This window comes from Ptiloglossa arizonensis, chromosome 12, assembly GCF_051014685.1.
Source record: "Ptiloglossa arizonensis isolate GNS036 chromosome 12, iyPtiAriz1_principal, whole genome shotgun sequence".
Taxonomy (NCBI): Eukaryota; Metazoa; Arthropoda; class Insecta; order Hymenoptera; family Colletidae; genus Ptiloglossa; species Ptiloglossa arizonensis.
In genome coordinates, this window is record NC_135059.1 from 2,916,306 (window position 1) to 2,932,533 (window position 16,228).

A 16,228-nucleotide genomic window follows, 5' to 3' on the forward strand; every position below is an offset into this window, starting at 1 on the left:
GTCACCGAGGAAAGGGCAAGTAAAGTCGATAGTCTGGGAAACCTCGACGCGATGTCCGACGCTGATTTGGAGACTCATAAATTAAACTACGATCCTGATCGCGGGGTTTGGATATTGTCGCACCTAAACGCGTGCCCGAAAACTATTTACAAATGGCTTGACACTCATCCGGTGATTTCTCAAGACCAGCTTGCGTATTCGATACGCAATATTCGAATGCGCCATTTTATTTTTATTGAATATTTATTATCTTTACGAATTCAGACTACTAATTCTTTTCCTGGAAATAATTAGTTTTAGTGATTTGTTAATCTACCATAAACTTCTCAAAACCTTCAATTGATTAATTCAAACTCTTATTTAGTTTCGAATGCGCCATTTTATTTTTATCGAATATTCGAATATTTGAGAAATACCATGAATAAAATTCGAATATTCAAGTATTCTAACTTCATCGTTCCAATACCATTGTTCCAGTACTATTATTCGAATACAATTATTATTACGAAGTAACAATAGAAAATAACGTCTTTGGAGACAGCGAGGGGTTCACTGCTCAAAGGTGTGATTACCTTAATAGCTTTAATAACGCGCTTTAGTAGATTCGAAAAACCTTTAAACAATGGTGACTTGGAATATCCCAGCTGAGATGATTCAGATAACAGGAGTCACATCTGACCATCTGCGTGGTCCATTAACGCTCACGCGAATTGGACAAAACCCATAAACAAAGTATTTTTCGAAGGAGGAAAATGCTGATAGCTGATCGATGCGTCTTTTGGTCACCAAAGTCCTATATAAAGAGCATAAAGACTTAAACCTGACATAAGACTTGAAACCAGCAAACTCGATCAACAACCATCGTAACGACTAGTATACCGCTATTGTATTGAATATTACTATTTGTATTAAAGTTATTAGTGTTTGAACTTGACTGATTTAATTCAATATTCACTTGCGATTCATTTCACAACGTAAAGTGGAACGATACCAATCGAGTATTACCTGTACGAGTACGGTTATGAGTATTACCTGTAATACTCGTTTTAAGGAATGTTTGTGAAAGTTCTCGTTTCACAGGAAATTTTTTTAAGGTTGAAATCAAGTCTCGAAGGATTTAATGTTTCTTTTATTCTTTCAATGCAACTTTTCTTGGGACTTTTTTGCAACCAACTTGTGGATATAACAATGGACATGGATATAACTTGTGGACAATTGTCCATATAAGAGAATGGACTCGTGTATTTTCACTGTTCGAGTAATCCAGATACCGCGTCGTAAAAATCAAATTCATGATTATTATATCAACGACACCATTCGTGCTACATATTTTACACCATTAACGTTCTTCTCCCAATTCGAGTCAATTTTTGTACAATTTCGTAGAGGATCGTCTCTACGATGTTATTAGAGTATGATCCTGAGGATCAATCGTGCGTGTATCCATTGTTAAAAAGAAGCTAAGTATGATTGTATCAGCAACGACACAGACAACGTTCCAATAAGATTAACGGTGTTACCTATCGCAACGCTTCGAATTGGAGTTTCATCGGGTGTGATGGGAAGTTGATTACGGAAGAATGTAATCGCGGAATTTACCAGAACGTCCAGGAATGCGAAAGTTTGTTTATTCTAGCGCGAGTCCATCTCGAGTTTCGTAACTCTGAAAAAAATAATTAACCACGGAACAGCGTACCGACGCGTGTCAGAATGTTGGAGTTAATTTCGCGGATAATCGTCGGGGCAATTTGGCGAGTGTTTGGTTTCTCCTTCTCCCTCTCCCTCTTTCCTCTTCTACCCTTGTTTCTTTCTCTTTTTTTTTCTCTCCATCTCTCTATCTTGTTCTCTCTTTCGTTTTCTCTCTCTGTTAATCTTTTTGCCTTGCTCTCTCTCTCTCTTAATCTTTTTACCTTGCTCTCTCTCTCTATCCGTCGAAGGTAGCCCAAGAGACCTCTACGAATCCCACGTAAATCGCGTAGAAGACGTCAGGAGTGCAGAACTTGTTTCAGTGCGTCACGGGACCGTGCAATTACAAACTAACCGAACGGCAGAAGTTTAAGCCTCTTTCAACGAATTTGAACAAATTTTAACTAGGTGTCCTGCGAGCGTTTCGAACGCCGAGTCACGTCTCCCATCGAAGACGAAGATCAGAACGAAAGTACTCTTCAGTCGGGAGAGAAAGAAACTAATGAGCAGCCTTGTGTGATTGGGTTTTGAAGGCAATTCACGGGTTTCGATTTTTCCAACGATATTTCGAAAACCTTGCCACGACTTTTACCTCCGAATCCGACTTTCGAAGTCATTTGAGAAACCCCTCGGAATGAAATTTCAACAGACTTAAGTCTGATTAGTTTTCAGCGTCTCGGGAGGAGCGGAAGAATATCATTTGCGGGAAATATTAATGTACTTCCGTTTAAGAGAAATATTAGAGATTTTCTGCAAATAGATCACCGACCCGAAAGAAAGCTTTAATGAACTCTCTAATAACATCGAGTACAGATAATTTTACAATTTTGATAAAAATCTTAATGCGAGCATTTTAAAAGTAATCAAGAACGATACGCAGACATTGTATCAATAACAATCATACGTTACATTTGAGAATAAAATATTGGAATAAAAACATACTTGCTTTTCTGACATTGATAATTTCATATTTTCAATACGATGACAAAAGTAATAATAACGGGAGTTAAACAATAAGAGAAACAAATGATTTTCTTACAAATTCACAGATAGATAATTTGGTCGCTAAGTGCATTAACTTTTGTAACATTTGCAAAGAAATTTTATTCGTTTGCATTTAGGTCATTTACGATACCATCGATGCTTGGAAGATTCTCTGTTCGGACAATGGAACGTTCAGTAGAGCATAGAAGTTCTACCGTAATTTAATATTTCTCGACACGGTCTAATTTACGCAACCTTTCTCTAATTAACATGTAAATTGAATTCGATTGGATAGAAACGCGTCGGGAAATGGAAAGGCAAAGAATGGCTGGAAAGCCGTACTTTTTGAACCGCGATTCCAGTCTAATCCATCCTATCCAGCAGGAATACACGAACCATCCGGAAAGATTTACCGAATATCATTTTTATTCCACCGCGGGCCGAAGAAAACACGCTCGACGAACATCGCGCGAGACAAAAGAAGCGCGCGGCTCGCTCCATCGCTAAAATGATTGCGCCACGGTGATTCATGGTCGCGCGTGCCAGAAACTTCTGTCAAATTTAACACCGCAATATCTTAGAGTGCCCGATGTATTTTAATACAATCTCCGAAACTCGTGCGATACTCGCGCCCATTCGTGCTAAGCGATTCCGTCATTTTTTCACTCAGCCTCCGAGCCAGAGGCGAATCTGGCACGAGACTAATGAAGCTTCCGGTGAAAAGGGGCTCGGAGAACTTATTTGTCGATCCGTTGCTCCGGCTACTATTCCTAAACATGGAAGAAAAAGTGTTGTACTTGGAAAAGAATACGTATCGAGTAAATAACCACATCGTTTTTTCGTAATTTTATTTAAAGCTTAACGTTCGCAAATTTATCCATAGAGAAACTGGAATTTTTGAAGAAATGATGGCAGATATTCTCATCAATTTTTTTATTGAGAATTCTTTCACACAAGACTGTGTATATGTATCGAGTAAATCAACACATCGTTTTTTTCGTAATTTTATTTAAAGTTTAACGTTCGCAAACTTATCCATAGAGAAACTGGAATTTTTTAAGAAATAACGGCAGATATTCTCATCAATTTTTTTATTGAGAATTCTTTCACACAAGACTGTGTATATGTATCGAGTAAATCACCACATCGTTTTTTTCGTAATCTTATTTAAAGCTTAACGTTTGCAAACTTATCGATTAAGAGAAACTGGAATTTTAAAAAAAATAACGGTAGATATTTTCATCAATTTTTTTATTGAGAATTCTTTCACACAAGACTGCGTATATGTATCGAGTAAATAACCACATCGTTTTTTTCGTAATCTTATTTAAAGCTTAACGTTCGCAAACTTATCGATAGAGAAACTGAAATTTTTGAAGAAATAACGGCAGATATTCTCATCAATTTTTTTATTGAGAATTCTCTCACACAAGACTGTGTATATGTAAGTTTTCTCTGTGTAGTATGTTTTATAACTTAACGATACAACCAGGGGAGAGGTAATATAATTATAGAAGATTCGAAGTATTTTTGTAATAATATTTTTCTTTCGTAAAACATTTCAGAAAAGATTGTAAAGTGAAATATTTGAATTTTTAACGGTACGGTGTGTTCAATGTTGTAATTCAAAATAAGACCATACGTACAGTTTCATGAATGGAAATAATCTACTCGTGAGACTAATTCTGCGTAGGTGGAAATAGAAGACGTATTTTGTTCGAGAACAAAAGAAATACCGCGAGAACAAATTGGGTCAAACGTTACGGTTAGCCTGTCGTAAGGCAAAATGACCCTAACATGTCCACATTCTACTTGCGCATAGTACAACATTCGCCTTAAACATTTTACACCATCAAGAATATTATTCCAGATGTTTGATTTAAAGAAAAGAATAAGCGTACAATATTTCTTAGTTTTTGCAATACTCTAAAAGTCTTTGCTTCTTTGTTCAATTTTTTTAAACATTTACATTCATCGTTATTAGCAAGCTACTGTTTTACAATATTATTCCAGATTCTCGAGTTAAAGGAAACACGTAATATTCTTTGATTCTTGTAACACTGTAAGATCGTTATTAGCAGTAAATAAATTGTGAAATTAATTCAGCAGCAAGATTTCTCCTACCATTGATTAATTCAATAGCGAAAAGGTTAAACCGAGACTGTCCTTTCGTTCTCTCTGCAATACCAGCTGCATCTTAGGGCGGTTTCCGAAATGTGCAACGCCTACAGGCCTGATGCATTCTGCATGCACCCTCTGCAGAGACGTTGTCCCTTGGCTACAAGGAACTCCTCTAGGGATCTAGACCTTGTCTCGTGTTTTCTCAGAGGCGACTGGATCACCCTTTGAAGGACCAGGAGTCTGGCCATTGAATCGTGGGAGACATTTGCAGTTCTCTGTTCGGTCACGACCGAACGATCCCAATACATATATTCAAAGCGTTGGCGAATTCACGAATTATAATCCACAAGCTTGTGAGATGGTGTCCACGTCACAGACGTGAATATGTTATTTTCCTAGGCAAGTTCTGACGACTAATTCGTCACTATGTGATATTTCATTCGTCGACGAAAATACTCACCTTCGAGGTTAAATTTCTTGATCTCGATAACAAAGAAGCATTGTAAACTTCGTTCTGGCTATCATCTGAGAAAAACAGATAACTATAACTTTGTAACAAATTTCTAATTAGCTTCTAATATCTCTCACGATCTCTCCACGGATCGTGGAGGGAGAAAGAAACATTGTTTCAAGTATAAATCTTTGTGGATAATCCTCCAAATAGCTAGACATTGCAATTTAACTCTGTGATATATGTGTTCAGAGAAGTCGAGGTTAAATTTATGCAACGCGTTAACGAAGTCGATTGAATACAAAAAATTTATATAAATATAAATAGATATTATCAGCTCGGAATATAGAATTGAGAAAATATCTCAAACAGATGAGGAATAATAACGAGTAAAGAAAACAAAAAGGGTTAGTAATGAGTAGTATAACATTATGCACTGCCTTTTCACTTGCCGCATTCGTTCTAAATCCACCACACACATACACACACAATCTCGTCGTACTTTGAAAGGGTCACACGCGCTCCTTAGAAATGAACACGCGCTCGGTCTCTTCTGCACAGTTCCAACCACTTTGCTCCACAATCTATTCTCTATCGTCAAGAATAGTTTAACCATTAACTGATATAATGATTACTTTGTGACATACACGGTATGGTGGAGTCTGCAGAATACCATATAATTGTATAAATATTTGTAGGTATTTTTAAGAAAACTTAGTTTAGAAAACTAAGTTCTTAAAGTAACTTAAGAAGTAACTAAGAAGTAACTAAGTAACTTCGGTTTAAGAAAACCGAACAAAGTCTAACGTTGCGAATTATTCGTATTAATTTATTAAGAAACTGAATGAATTGAATTTTTGGCAATAAAAGAATTCGCTAGTATATATCAAACTTCATCTTATCTATTATAGATTAAACACGTGCACATAGTTTATTAATCTTCCCACATAAATTCATATTCGAGAACGTATTGAAAAGTTACAAACGGTGAAAGATTGTCCCTGTTACTTGTCACATAGAATCGTAAATAGGTACAAATAATTCTCAATTACTGTTTACATATCCTGACCTACAGCCTTTGGACTTGTATCAGCCATCGGATCGGTTGCGGCGAACCAATCATTTCGGCTCCCTAGGCATCAGATGTATCGCGTATTGACTTCTATTTATGAGGTCGCGTGAAACAGTTGGTTTATGAAAATTTGATAAGAACGGAGAACCAGGGAATACATTCGAAATGCGTTCACCGCTATCCCGAATACAGTAGAAATATATTAAATAAGTTCTACAGTCGTTAGTTCGACGAATGAAATACATTCTCGAAAAAAGAACTTTCTTTTTTTTTCAATATAAATTCACAAAAACTCTGTTTACCTACTCGATCTCGTTAACACGTTGTAAAAGTTCCGCTCCGACTTCTTCTTACGCTATGTAAAAACATCGTTGTGTCAATAATTGCGTAAAATAATTAAATTCGGTGCTTGAATCAAAATTTATCGTTAGATCGTGCTAAACAATTCTCTCCTATTCCAGAAACAGTTTTTGCAATTAAATCGACGCGAACCGTAGAAGAGTACCATCGTGTAGCATGCAAGCGAAGGGGATTTACGACCTCGGGAAATTTTAAAATTGCTGTACATCCTTTGTTCTCTCCCCTCTCCTGAAGCTTGTAACGTTCGTGAAATCCCTCGAGCGTTTCTCCTCCCGGCGAATAGGTGAAAATTAGGAACGAAAGGGTTAGCGATAACGAAGAACAGCGAGAAAGGGGGTGCGTGTAATCGCCGCCGCCTGTCGTTCCTCCATAATAACCGCACGCTATTACGGGAACGGGTTAAGTTCGAGGAACGAGGACGAGAGGGGGGCGGTGTCGGCCACAATTAGTTTTACGGGGCTCTCCTTTGCAGGAGAAACGATGATCAGCCGTTTTCGCTCTCCCCTTTAAAAGCTCCCGTTCTCGTTCCCTGTACACCTCTTTGGGAAAATTCAAACACGAGTAACGAAGGTTAATAGCGCGTCTACGCCGAGGGTCCCCCTTCGTTCCTTTTTCTTCGTCTCCAGCTCCACACCCTCCCTACTCGAGTATCCACGGAATCTTTTCCAACGAGAGCAACTCGCTGATAGCGCCTCGTTAAGAATTCACGGGACGGATACTGTCTGTTCGCGACAAGAAAGCAAACACTGTCGCTATTGGCCGTGAGCGGTGAAGAAGATCGACAGCGACCTGTAGCGACGAGCACGCGCGATGGTGGGGGAACTGGTAGACTATGAATCAGATTGGGGATACTCGTTTGCCTTCTTGTCGCGAACGGACAGTAGAGTATAATACAAGATGATTCAGAGTATATGTAGGGACGAGTTTTAAGCGAGCGAATCGCGTGAAGTTTCGATCGAGTGAGCGACTGTTTTGGTAAATCGATAGCTCATTGAAGTCCAGTTGCGATAGACAAAAGATGAGTTGTAATGTAACCAGTGACCGATACGGACGTGAGTCGATTGGTATTGGGAAAGGTTAAAAAGAGTTTTCAAGGAAACGTGTGTGTGTGTCTTTTCCTTTTGTACGCGTCGTGACCTTGCGCAGACCCTATATTTTCATTTGTAATCCAGAGGGAATATATTATTATAACAGAGGAATAGGTATATTTTCCTATACGTATATTATTTTCCTCTACATATATATGTATGTAGTAAGTAATAATAACTACATAATACAATACTAACTTACTTAATACGTAATAATCTACGTATAGTAAGATATATATATCTTAAATCTACGTATTAGAATGAGTAAAAGAATGTCCGTGATATTTGAACGTATATATAGACTCGCACAAATTATCATTGATATCTAACATATAGGTTAGGAGAATTTTCTTGTAATACAATGTACGAATATTTTTGTAAGTCACTGTACTTCAATTTTCGACTTATGGATGACCGAAGAGAATGTTCCCTGTGAAAAAAGAACGAATTTGTCGAAACTGGATTATCAGAATATCCACTTGAGGGGAATGTACCGTATTATAGAAGAACGTGCTGCATTCTCAATTTCTTCCAGAGGTCAGTTTCTCAGCTCTGTACAGCACATTATCGGCTATCGTTGAACACACGATAGGTTTTAAACATCTCCCGAAATAAAAATGAACGAAGGAGACATTGAATATTTTCTTCGATCGTCTACCACTCGAAAACTAAGGTATGCAGAACGTATATTCACAGGACATATTTTTACTCATCTTAGTGTAAAGATTCACTATTTTAAAATGGGCCAACCTCTACCTAGAGAAGATCACAATTATGAGCCATTATTGAGCACATTCGAGGTACTTCCTTTTTCGAAGATTTAATGCCTACCTCTACTTCCTACACATCATCCGTGGACGTACCAATAATTAAACATTAACTCACCTTCTCAGCTTATCAGTATTCTCTATTTTTTATACCTGCCTTTTATCTTACTTTTTCGAAGATTTAATGCCTACCTCTACTTCCTACACATCATCCGTGGACGTACCAATAATTAAACATTAACTCACCTTCTCAGTTTACCAAGTATTCTCTATTTTTTAGACCTGCCTTTTATTTTTCCAACCTTATCACAAATGAACAGTACGTCTTGGACCGTTGAAGTTCCAAGAGGGTGGGTTCTAGAAATTTTGACGAACACCGCGCTATGGATCTTTAAACGACTGAAACCGTCGTCTCGAGAGCAACCGATACGTTCCAATTTCGTGGTTCACACGTCCGATGGAATAGGGAAGGGCGAATAGGTTGGACACAGGAAGAAAGAGAGGATCCTTCCGTTTGATTAGCGGCCTCATAAAACATTTATCCCGTGTTGGTGAGTGAGAGAGAGAAAGAAAAAGAGAATTTTGAGAGACCACGAGATATATCACGATGGTAAATATTTATGCCGGTTACGTATTCCGGGACCGACCCTTTGGGCGTCCACGGTTCAAAGGAATTTCTTTAATTCCCCGGGTCTGATCTTTCATGAAATTACAACCGGGCAGAGAGCGGTCCACAGCGATTCGTTTCGCCGAAACGTCGATGGGGAGATCTAAAAGAACACTGCTGAGTAGAAATATATATAGAACCGAGTTGTCCGTGAGTTATGCTACAAAGGGTGCCAGGGAGATTCTAGGGCTCGAGATAAGACGAGGATTAAGAGTGACGTAAATTGCGTCAGAGGGTTTGCCTTTTGAGAAAAATACCTTTGAAAATCGCGCGCGTCTAACCATTGACAGGTGTTACGGATCACGGTGTCGGGTCGTTGCTGTGGCCATTTTGGTGCACGATACAATATCGTGTTTATTATCGATACTGTCCTATTAACGCGTACTTGATACATTGGTGACGTTAAAATTAGTCTTTCGTTATCGAAGACGGTTGAGAACCGAGCGTTTTTCAATTTCGAGTCACTGATGGTAGAAGATTCTCGATTTACGTTTTCTAGGTATACTTCTTCTTTTTCGTTCAAGTTACGTGCGTAATTGTCCGCAACATGGTGTCACTCATATATGATCAAGAGAAAAGAAAAGTATAAGTAATAAAGAAAAGATAAATCGTTTAAACTTTCCTTTTAGCATTCTTTTTACAATACTTAATTTCCAATATTGTAAAATACATATCTTACACGTCTTCTGAAAATCAAGTGTCGTCTAGACCATTTCCAAAACATCTATGCACTCATTACTTCGAAGAATACCTATTCTCGAGAACACATGTTTATCGATCTACCAATCTGTCCAGAAGACACAAACTTCTGCAATTGAATTCGTAACACACACACAGTACTTAAGTGTATTCAACCAATCTTCGAATACATTTTTCTCTAAAACGATACCACCGAACGCAATTTCGTCACACCTGATACTCTTCGTGTGGTAAGATCTCCCTGGCCTCGTTCACACCACGTATCCCGAATCACCTCGCGTACACGAAGTCAGTGAGAAGACCTGACCGTTCGTCGCAAGACACGACGATCCGCAACGCGATTCCGCTGCGTCACGGTCCCCACTCGTGCGTACTCGCACAGTGCGTCCATTTTGGCATTTACCGGGGGGCATTTATATCGTGTTACGAGCCGCACGGCGACCGTGGGGATAGTTAGAGGCACACGATGCTATCGGTGTAGGTGGCTCCAATCATTTCCCAATTAGCAGCTGATTGCGTACAGTCCACGGTAGAACTCGGTACCCACCGCAGATCGCCTCGCCACGGTTAATTCGGGAACCCCGGAGACGGACTCGATACGCCGGAAGGGGCAGACAGCGGCCGTAGATGCGACAGGGTGATCGAGATTGGGGGCGTTAGGGGCGGCGGGGACAGGGTTCGACCGGCGTTAATATCTCACGACGCGAAACGAGCCGGCAGCAATATCGGAGATCGCGCAAATTGCGATCGGCTACGGAGATCTTCGTATCCGGCCGCGCGGGATTTATAGGATGTCCGTTTTTCATTTGCCCCGGTGGCACACGGGTGTAAAATTAGTCGACGAGCGGACGTATCGTGAGACCAAGTTCGAGCTTCCTTTCGCGGAGGAAGAATTTTTGTCAATTTCCAACGAATGTCCAATAGGTTGTCCAATAGGTAAAGAACGAGTCGCTGCCCTCGATTGCCGCGAATTTTCAAACGTTTCGCGCTCATCGAGAAGCATACTTGGCAACGGTCCTCCGATCATTTATTAGACGAGAAATAGAATATCTATTTCAAATATTATTTTTAGATTTTCAATCGCAGTGGATAACATTTTTGTTCAAAGAATCGATAAAAACGTACTACGGAGTGATGGAAGAATATCATTTCGATTAAGGGGAATGTTGTACCGTGTGTAAAGAAAAGGTGATTAGAATTCAGCAATTTTTATTTCGTCGCAAACTATAGAAGCGTGATTAAAATATCTTACTAATAGGATTGGCAATTTCCAGCTCTCCGTAATACACAGATACGTTACATTGATAAAAAGACGTAAAAATTTTGAATTTGCACTGGTAACGCACAGATGTTACATTAATCTATCCTTTTGAAAGATTCTACGTTTATACCGAACAATTGCTCGACAAATAGAGGACGAGGTACAATGTATTTTCAAATTTTTTTAGGTACGATTCTTTTTTTCAAATATTGTCTATTGTATTGTTGAGAAACTGAAGAATACTTCAAACAGCATACTATTGATATTTACTCGATTACGTGATAACAATATTCCCACGATTGATGTATAATAGTATGCTTCAAAGATACTACGTTTTGCAATGAACGCAGCTGTACGAGTCTTGATTAAAAAATCAACAAAGATGTACACACAATCTTTATGCAGTAATGAGTTGAGAGTTTCAAGAAGGGGACGTAAAATATTCATAGTTCTTGAAGAATTTATTCCAGTACTCGTAATACACGAATATACATTAGCTATTTGTCGAGTATACAAATATTCTTATTTCAACAAGATGTCGATTTCTTATTCAAGATGGTGACCTTGTTCAGAGTGGTGTTTTCTCGTACATGTTACAACATTGTAGATAGTTCCTCGTTCAAAAAGATTCTTCATTAAGAATATATTCTTTGGATACATGTTCGCGTAAGATTCTTTCAAAAAAAATTCAAAAAGTGACGGTAGTTTAATTCTTCCTTGCATTTTTCACCTAAAAACAAAGACTATGTTACTTTTACGTCTATTTAAGACTCGATAAAATGTTCATAGCAATCATTAAGATTGGATCCCTCGTCGAATCCCAAAATGAAATAGAGTTCAACGACACCTTATATATTCACAAGGAACATACACAGTTTAATTGTTAGTATCGGTGTCGATCAAAATATTATCTTATTTCAGTTAATGTTTCCGTACGTGTTTTGGTTACCGTACAAATAGATACAAGTGCACAGTGCTGTGTACTCTGGATGATGTATCACTGTGTTCTGTTTGGTATTTGATTGATTCGACGTCGACTGCCACTGAAACGCAAATATTAATGTTACACCGGGTTTATTTTGTCATCTGTGATTTACTATTTTCTATCATCCAGAGGTACATAATCTCGCCCAAGAATTTATGATCTACTAAAATCTACAACTCGAAAGTAATAAACTACTATAAGAAATTAGTCATCCTTTGTCATTGTATGCTCGACAGCAACAGAAGTTAACGATATTCGAGACTCAGAGATCATCTTTTCGACGCCATTGTCTTTTGAATTTTTAAAACGTATAATCAAAGACTTCAGAAATATCAGCAGATCGAAATTCTCTTCTCCAACATTAGTATTGCCACATCTCAAAGATGTGACACTAATATGAAAACTATATCATTAAAATGATTGTAATCTGATAGATAAAGAATAGAATATAAAAAAAAAAAGCACCTCTAACTTCGCCATTTGAAAAATATAAAGAATCACAAAAATCTCAATTATTATTCGTTACAACATTATTATCATACATTGTCCTCTGCATCCATCGTTTCTCTTTATTTACATTGTTCACGTATCAAAGAGTATTTGTATTTTTACGTAAATAAATTTATCAGTTTCACCAGGTTACTAACAACTCACAATCGTACCCAGCTGTACCGAGCGTATACTTCATTTTCCTTTCTTTCTTTCGTTTAATAATGCATTATTTGTTTCCCTTTTCGATGCACGTGTACAATTTTGATACAGCGAAGACGTATTACCATCGTTATAATAGTATCACTTGAGGGGCACACGGTATAGAATATTCCCTCTTGGAAACCTATACTCGAGATTGAAACGTAGAACCTTGCTAGAAAAGCCGCTCTCGCGAACATCGATCGCTCTTCCAAACATCCGTATGGAGGAATTAGTAACCATCGAAGATTCAACCGCGGTTTCTTCGTTCCCCTAGCACGACTGCGCAGAAAATTTCCCTCGCGTTAAAGTTCACGACCCCGTACGGTTACTCGGTGGTAGTCCTCCTTTTACCCCCGTTACTCAAATGAATTGTACCAACTCCGCCAATCCAGGACGAGCCACCTCTTTCGAGTTACGCCCAACGTTCGACCGATGAATATCCCGGTGGACGACGAGCCAAGAATTAGCGAGTTCGAAAGGCGCGCGATGTTTCGTCGACGATCGGAATTCTTCGCCACTCGTTAACGGATATTGTCGCGCGAAATTAGAGGACGATTTCTCTTTGTTCGTTCGTCATGGACGTCCCTTTAATTCTCGAACAATGCGTGGAGGCTGACTCGGCACACGCAATAGAAAAAAAAGCAGGATGAAAGAAAAAAAAAAACGAAACAAAAAACAAAAAAAAAAACATAAAACAGACAGAAAGAGGAACCGACACAGAGACACGCACACGATCGAGGTTGAATTCGCGTGTTTCACGCACTAGGCGTTTTAACCGTTTTAACGAGGACCGAGCGCACCAGGCATCGTTCATCATTGCGTGTCATTGTGTGTTGCAGAACCTGGCGACCTAGCCGTCGCGACCCATTGTTCTCCCCTGGCCGACAACGAGCGAAGCAACAGCAACGGCAGCAGCGACAGCACGAATGCCGGTGGCAGCGACGCCGACAAAAGCTATTCGCCCGAGCACCGTATCCAGCGCGTGTCCACGTCCGACTGGAGGCATCTGGACGCACGACGATCCTACCGGGAATTATCCGGATGCCGTGGAAGCGTCTTCGCGGCCGCGGAATGCGTCGATCAGAAAATCGAAGATTCCGCGCTGCGCGTCACTGTCACAGTACAAGGTTCCCGGACATCACGAGTACACCCACCACGACGCGATTTAACAATAGCGCGATACGCGAGGAAACGTGTCCGATCAGATGATAACCCAGGTCGAGGAGCCACCAGGACGTCTCGATCGTAGCACGACGATTGTCTCTCGTCTCTCCGCGTCACGTGATCGTTTCGACGATGCCGAAGATCTTATCCGTGGAATGTATCGATCGGGGAAGATCGTACGGTTTAGGTTACTACGATCGTACGATGGACATCTGGAGAATAGCTTGCTGGCTATCGAACGATAGCGTGATTCAAAAAGGGACAGGCCCGATTAGATGATACTCGGATTATACAGATGGTACTAGGTTGAGGAGTGTCCAGGACACCGACTGATTCTCTTTTGTCTCTCTCGAGCACATGAGCATATAATCTGCGAAATGTATCGATGGTGACACACAAGAGTCTACGACACAGGTTGTTAGCGTAGAATGGATCTAAACGTCGGAATACCTTGCTTGTTATCGATGAATAACGTGGTTCGGAAGAGGAAGCATCCAATTAGATCGTATTCCAGGTTAAGAAATGTCAGGTTAAGCACGTCAAGACACCACATGAGCATGCAAGTACCATTAGAATCTCCTTGGAACCGAAATACCTGTCAATCGAAGAATTAAATAGTCGAGAACATGGAAAGGACATGTGTATCAATGGAACACCTGGATTATTAACGAATGTTATCGTTCCACGCGAAGAAACAGGTAGGATTGGACGATTCTCCGAGTGGACGAGCTTCAATCATACCGGTTCGACTCATCTTCGTTTCTCCCTAGCACACAATCATCCAGCCACCGTGAAAGGGTCTTCGCATTCGTGGAACGCGTCGATCGGGAAATCAAAGATTCCGAGTTGCGTATCACTGTCAGCGCAGAAGGGACATGGACATCGGGAGGACACCTTGCTCGCCATCGATCGGTGTCATGGTTCGGGAAGAGGCGCCTTTGATCGGATGATACATCGGATCGAGAAGCGTCCAGGACGTCAACAGGACCGTGACGATCATCATTCTCCTCGAATCCGCAGAATGTGTCGGTCGGAGGATTCCGTACAACGCGCACGTGTCACGTCGCTGACAGCGTAGATCCAGGACATCACAAGAATCCTCGACTCTCCGATGAACAACACCATGTTTCACGAATGGACGCGTTCGATACCTCGAGCTCGAAAAGAGTCTGGCACGTCGACTACACCGGTACAATTTTTCCTCTCTCTCGAGTACATAATCACCTCCGAGATATCGCGGAGTCCTGGCATTCGTAGAACCGAAATGGAAGTTTGAAAAGCTACGCGTCGCCATCAACGCAGAAGGGACCTGGACATCACAAGAATCCTCGACTCTCCGATGAACAACACCATGTTTCACGAATGGACGCGTTCGGTCGGACGATACCTTGAGCTCGAAAAGAGTCTACTACACCGGTACAATTATTCGTTTCTCTCGAGTACATAATCATCTCCGAGATATGGTGAAGTCCTGGCATTCGTAGAACCGAAATGGAAGTTTGAAAAGCTACGCGTCACCATCAACGCAGAAGGGACCTGGACACCCCGAAAACCTCTAACACACCGACCAAGAGTATCGTAACCTGAAAAGAAACGCGTATCGATGGATCGATACACTGTAAACTTACAGAGACTCCAGTGTACCGACTCACCGAGCCAACTTTTCATTTCCCTCGAGTAGAATAACCATTCGTATGGAGTCCTCGCGTCCGTGAATCGGGAAACGAAAGTTTCCGTACTGTGTGCGATACTCAGCTTGCAAGGGACCTGGACACCTCGAGAACACCTAGAACACCGTCGAAGAACATCGCAGGCGACGACGAAACGCGTTCGATCGATCGATACGCTCCGGATTGAGAAGACTCCGAGACATTTCGTTCCTCTCGAGTAGCATAAACATTCGTACACGGAGTCCTCGTATCCGTAAATCGGGAAACGAAAGTTTCCGTGCTGCGTATCGCTGTCAGCGTAGAAGGGACCTGGACACCAGGAGGATCTTTAGCGCGCCATTGAACGGTATCACGGACCGCGACGAAACGCGTTCGATCGGTTGATACACTTCACGTTGAAGAGCGTCCAGGACATCGACCGTACCGGGACAATCCGCTCTCGTTTCGCTCGAGCACGCGAGAAAGGTCGTTTCCGTCCCCCACCCCCTCCTCAGCGCAGTTTCACCCGGTCTATTTACCGGATACAGAGGGGCCAGCCCCAGATTTTTCTTCGGCACGAA

At 40.7% G+C, this 16,228-nt stretch overlaps 2 protein-coding genes across 5 annotated transcripts in view; one reads left to right on the forward strand and one right to left on the reverse strand.

Moving 5' to 3' along the window:
• Positions 1-16,228, reverse strand: part of LOC143153346 (uncharacterized) — a 280,260-nt gene that overhangs the window by 109,757 nt on the left and 154,275 nt on the right. Inside the window, exon 7 of one of the 3 annotated variants that reach the window (XM_076324425.1) lies at positions 5,210-5,316. The exons of the other annotated variants lie outside the window; for them this stretch is intronic. The gene's annotated coding sequence lies outside the window, so the exon portion shown is untranslated. Of the gene's footprint in view, positions 1-5,209; positions 5,317-16,228 lie in introns of those variants that run through there. 3 annotated transcript variants of the gene reach the window in all.
• The window catches only part of LOC143153347 (uncharacterized), a 171,901-nt gene that overhangs the window by 55,307 nt on the left and 100,366 nt on the right, over positions 1-16,228 (forward strand). Inside the window, exon 2 of one of the 2 annotated variants that reach the window (XM_076324427.1) lies at positions 13,674-13,818. The exons of the other annotated variant lie outside the window; for it this stretch is intronic. Within the exon in view, the coding sequence (XP_076180542.1) occupies positions 13,674-13,688 (15 nt within the window). The 3' untranslated portion in view covers positions 13,689-13,818. Of the gene's footprint in view, positions 1-13,673; positions 13,819-16,228 lie in introns of those variants that run through there. 2 annotated transcript variants of the gene reach the window in all.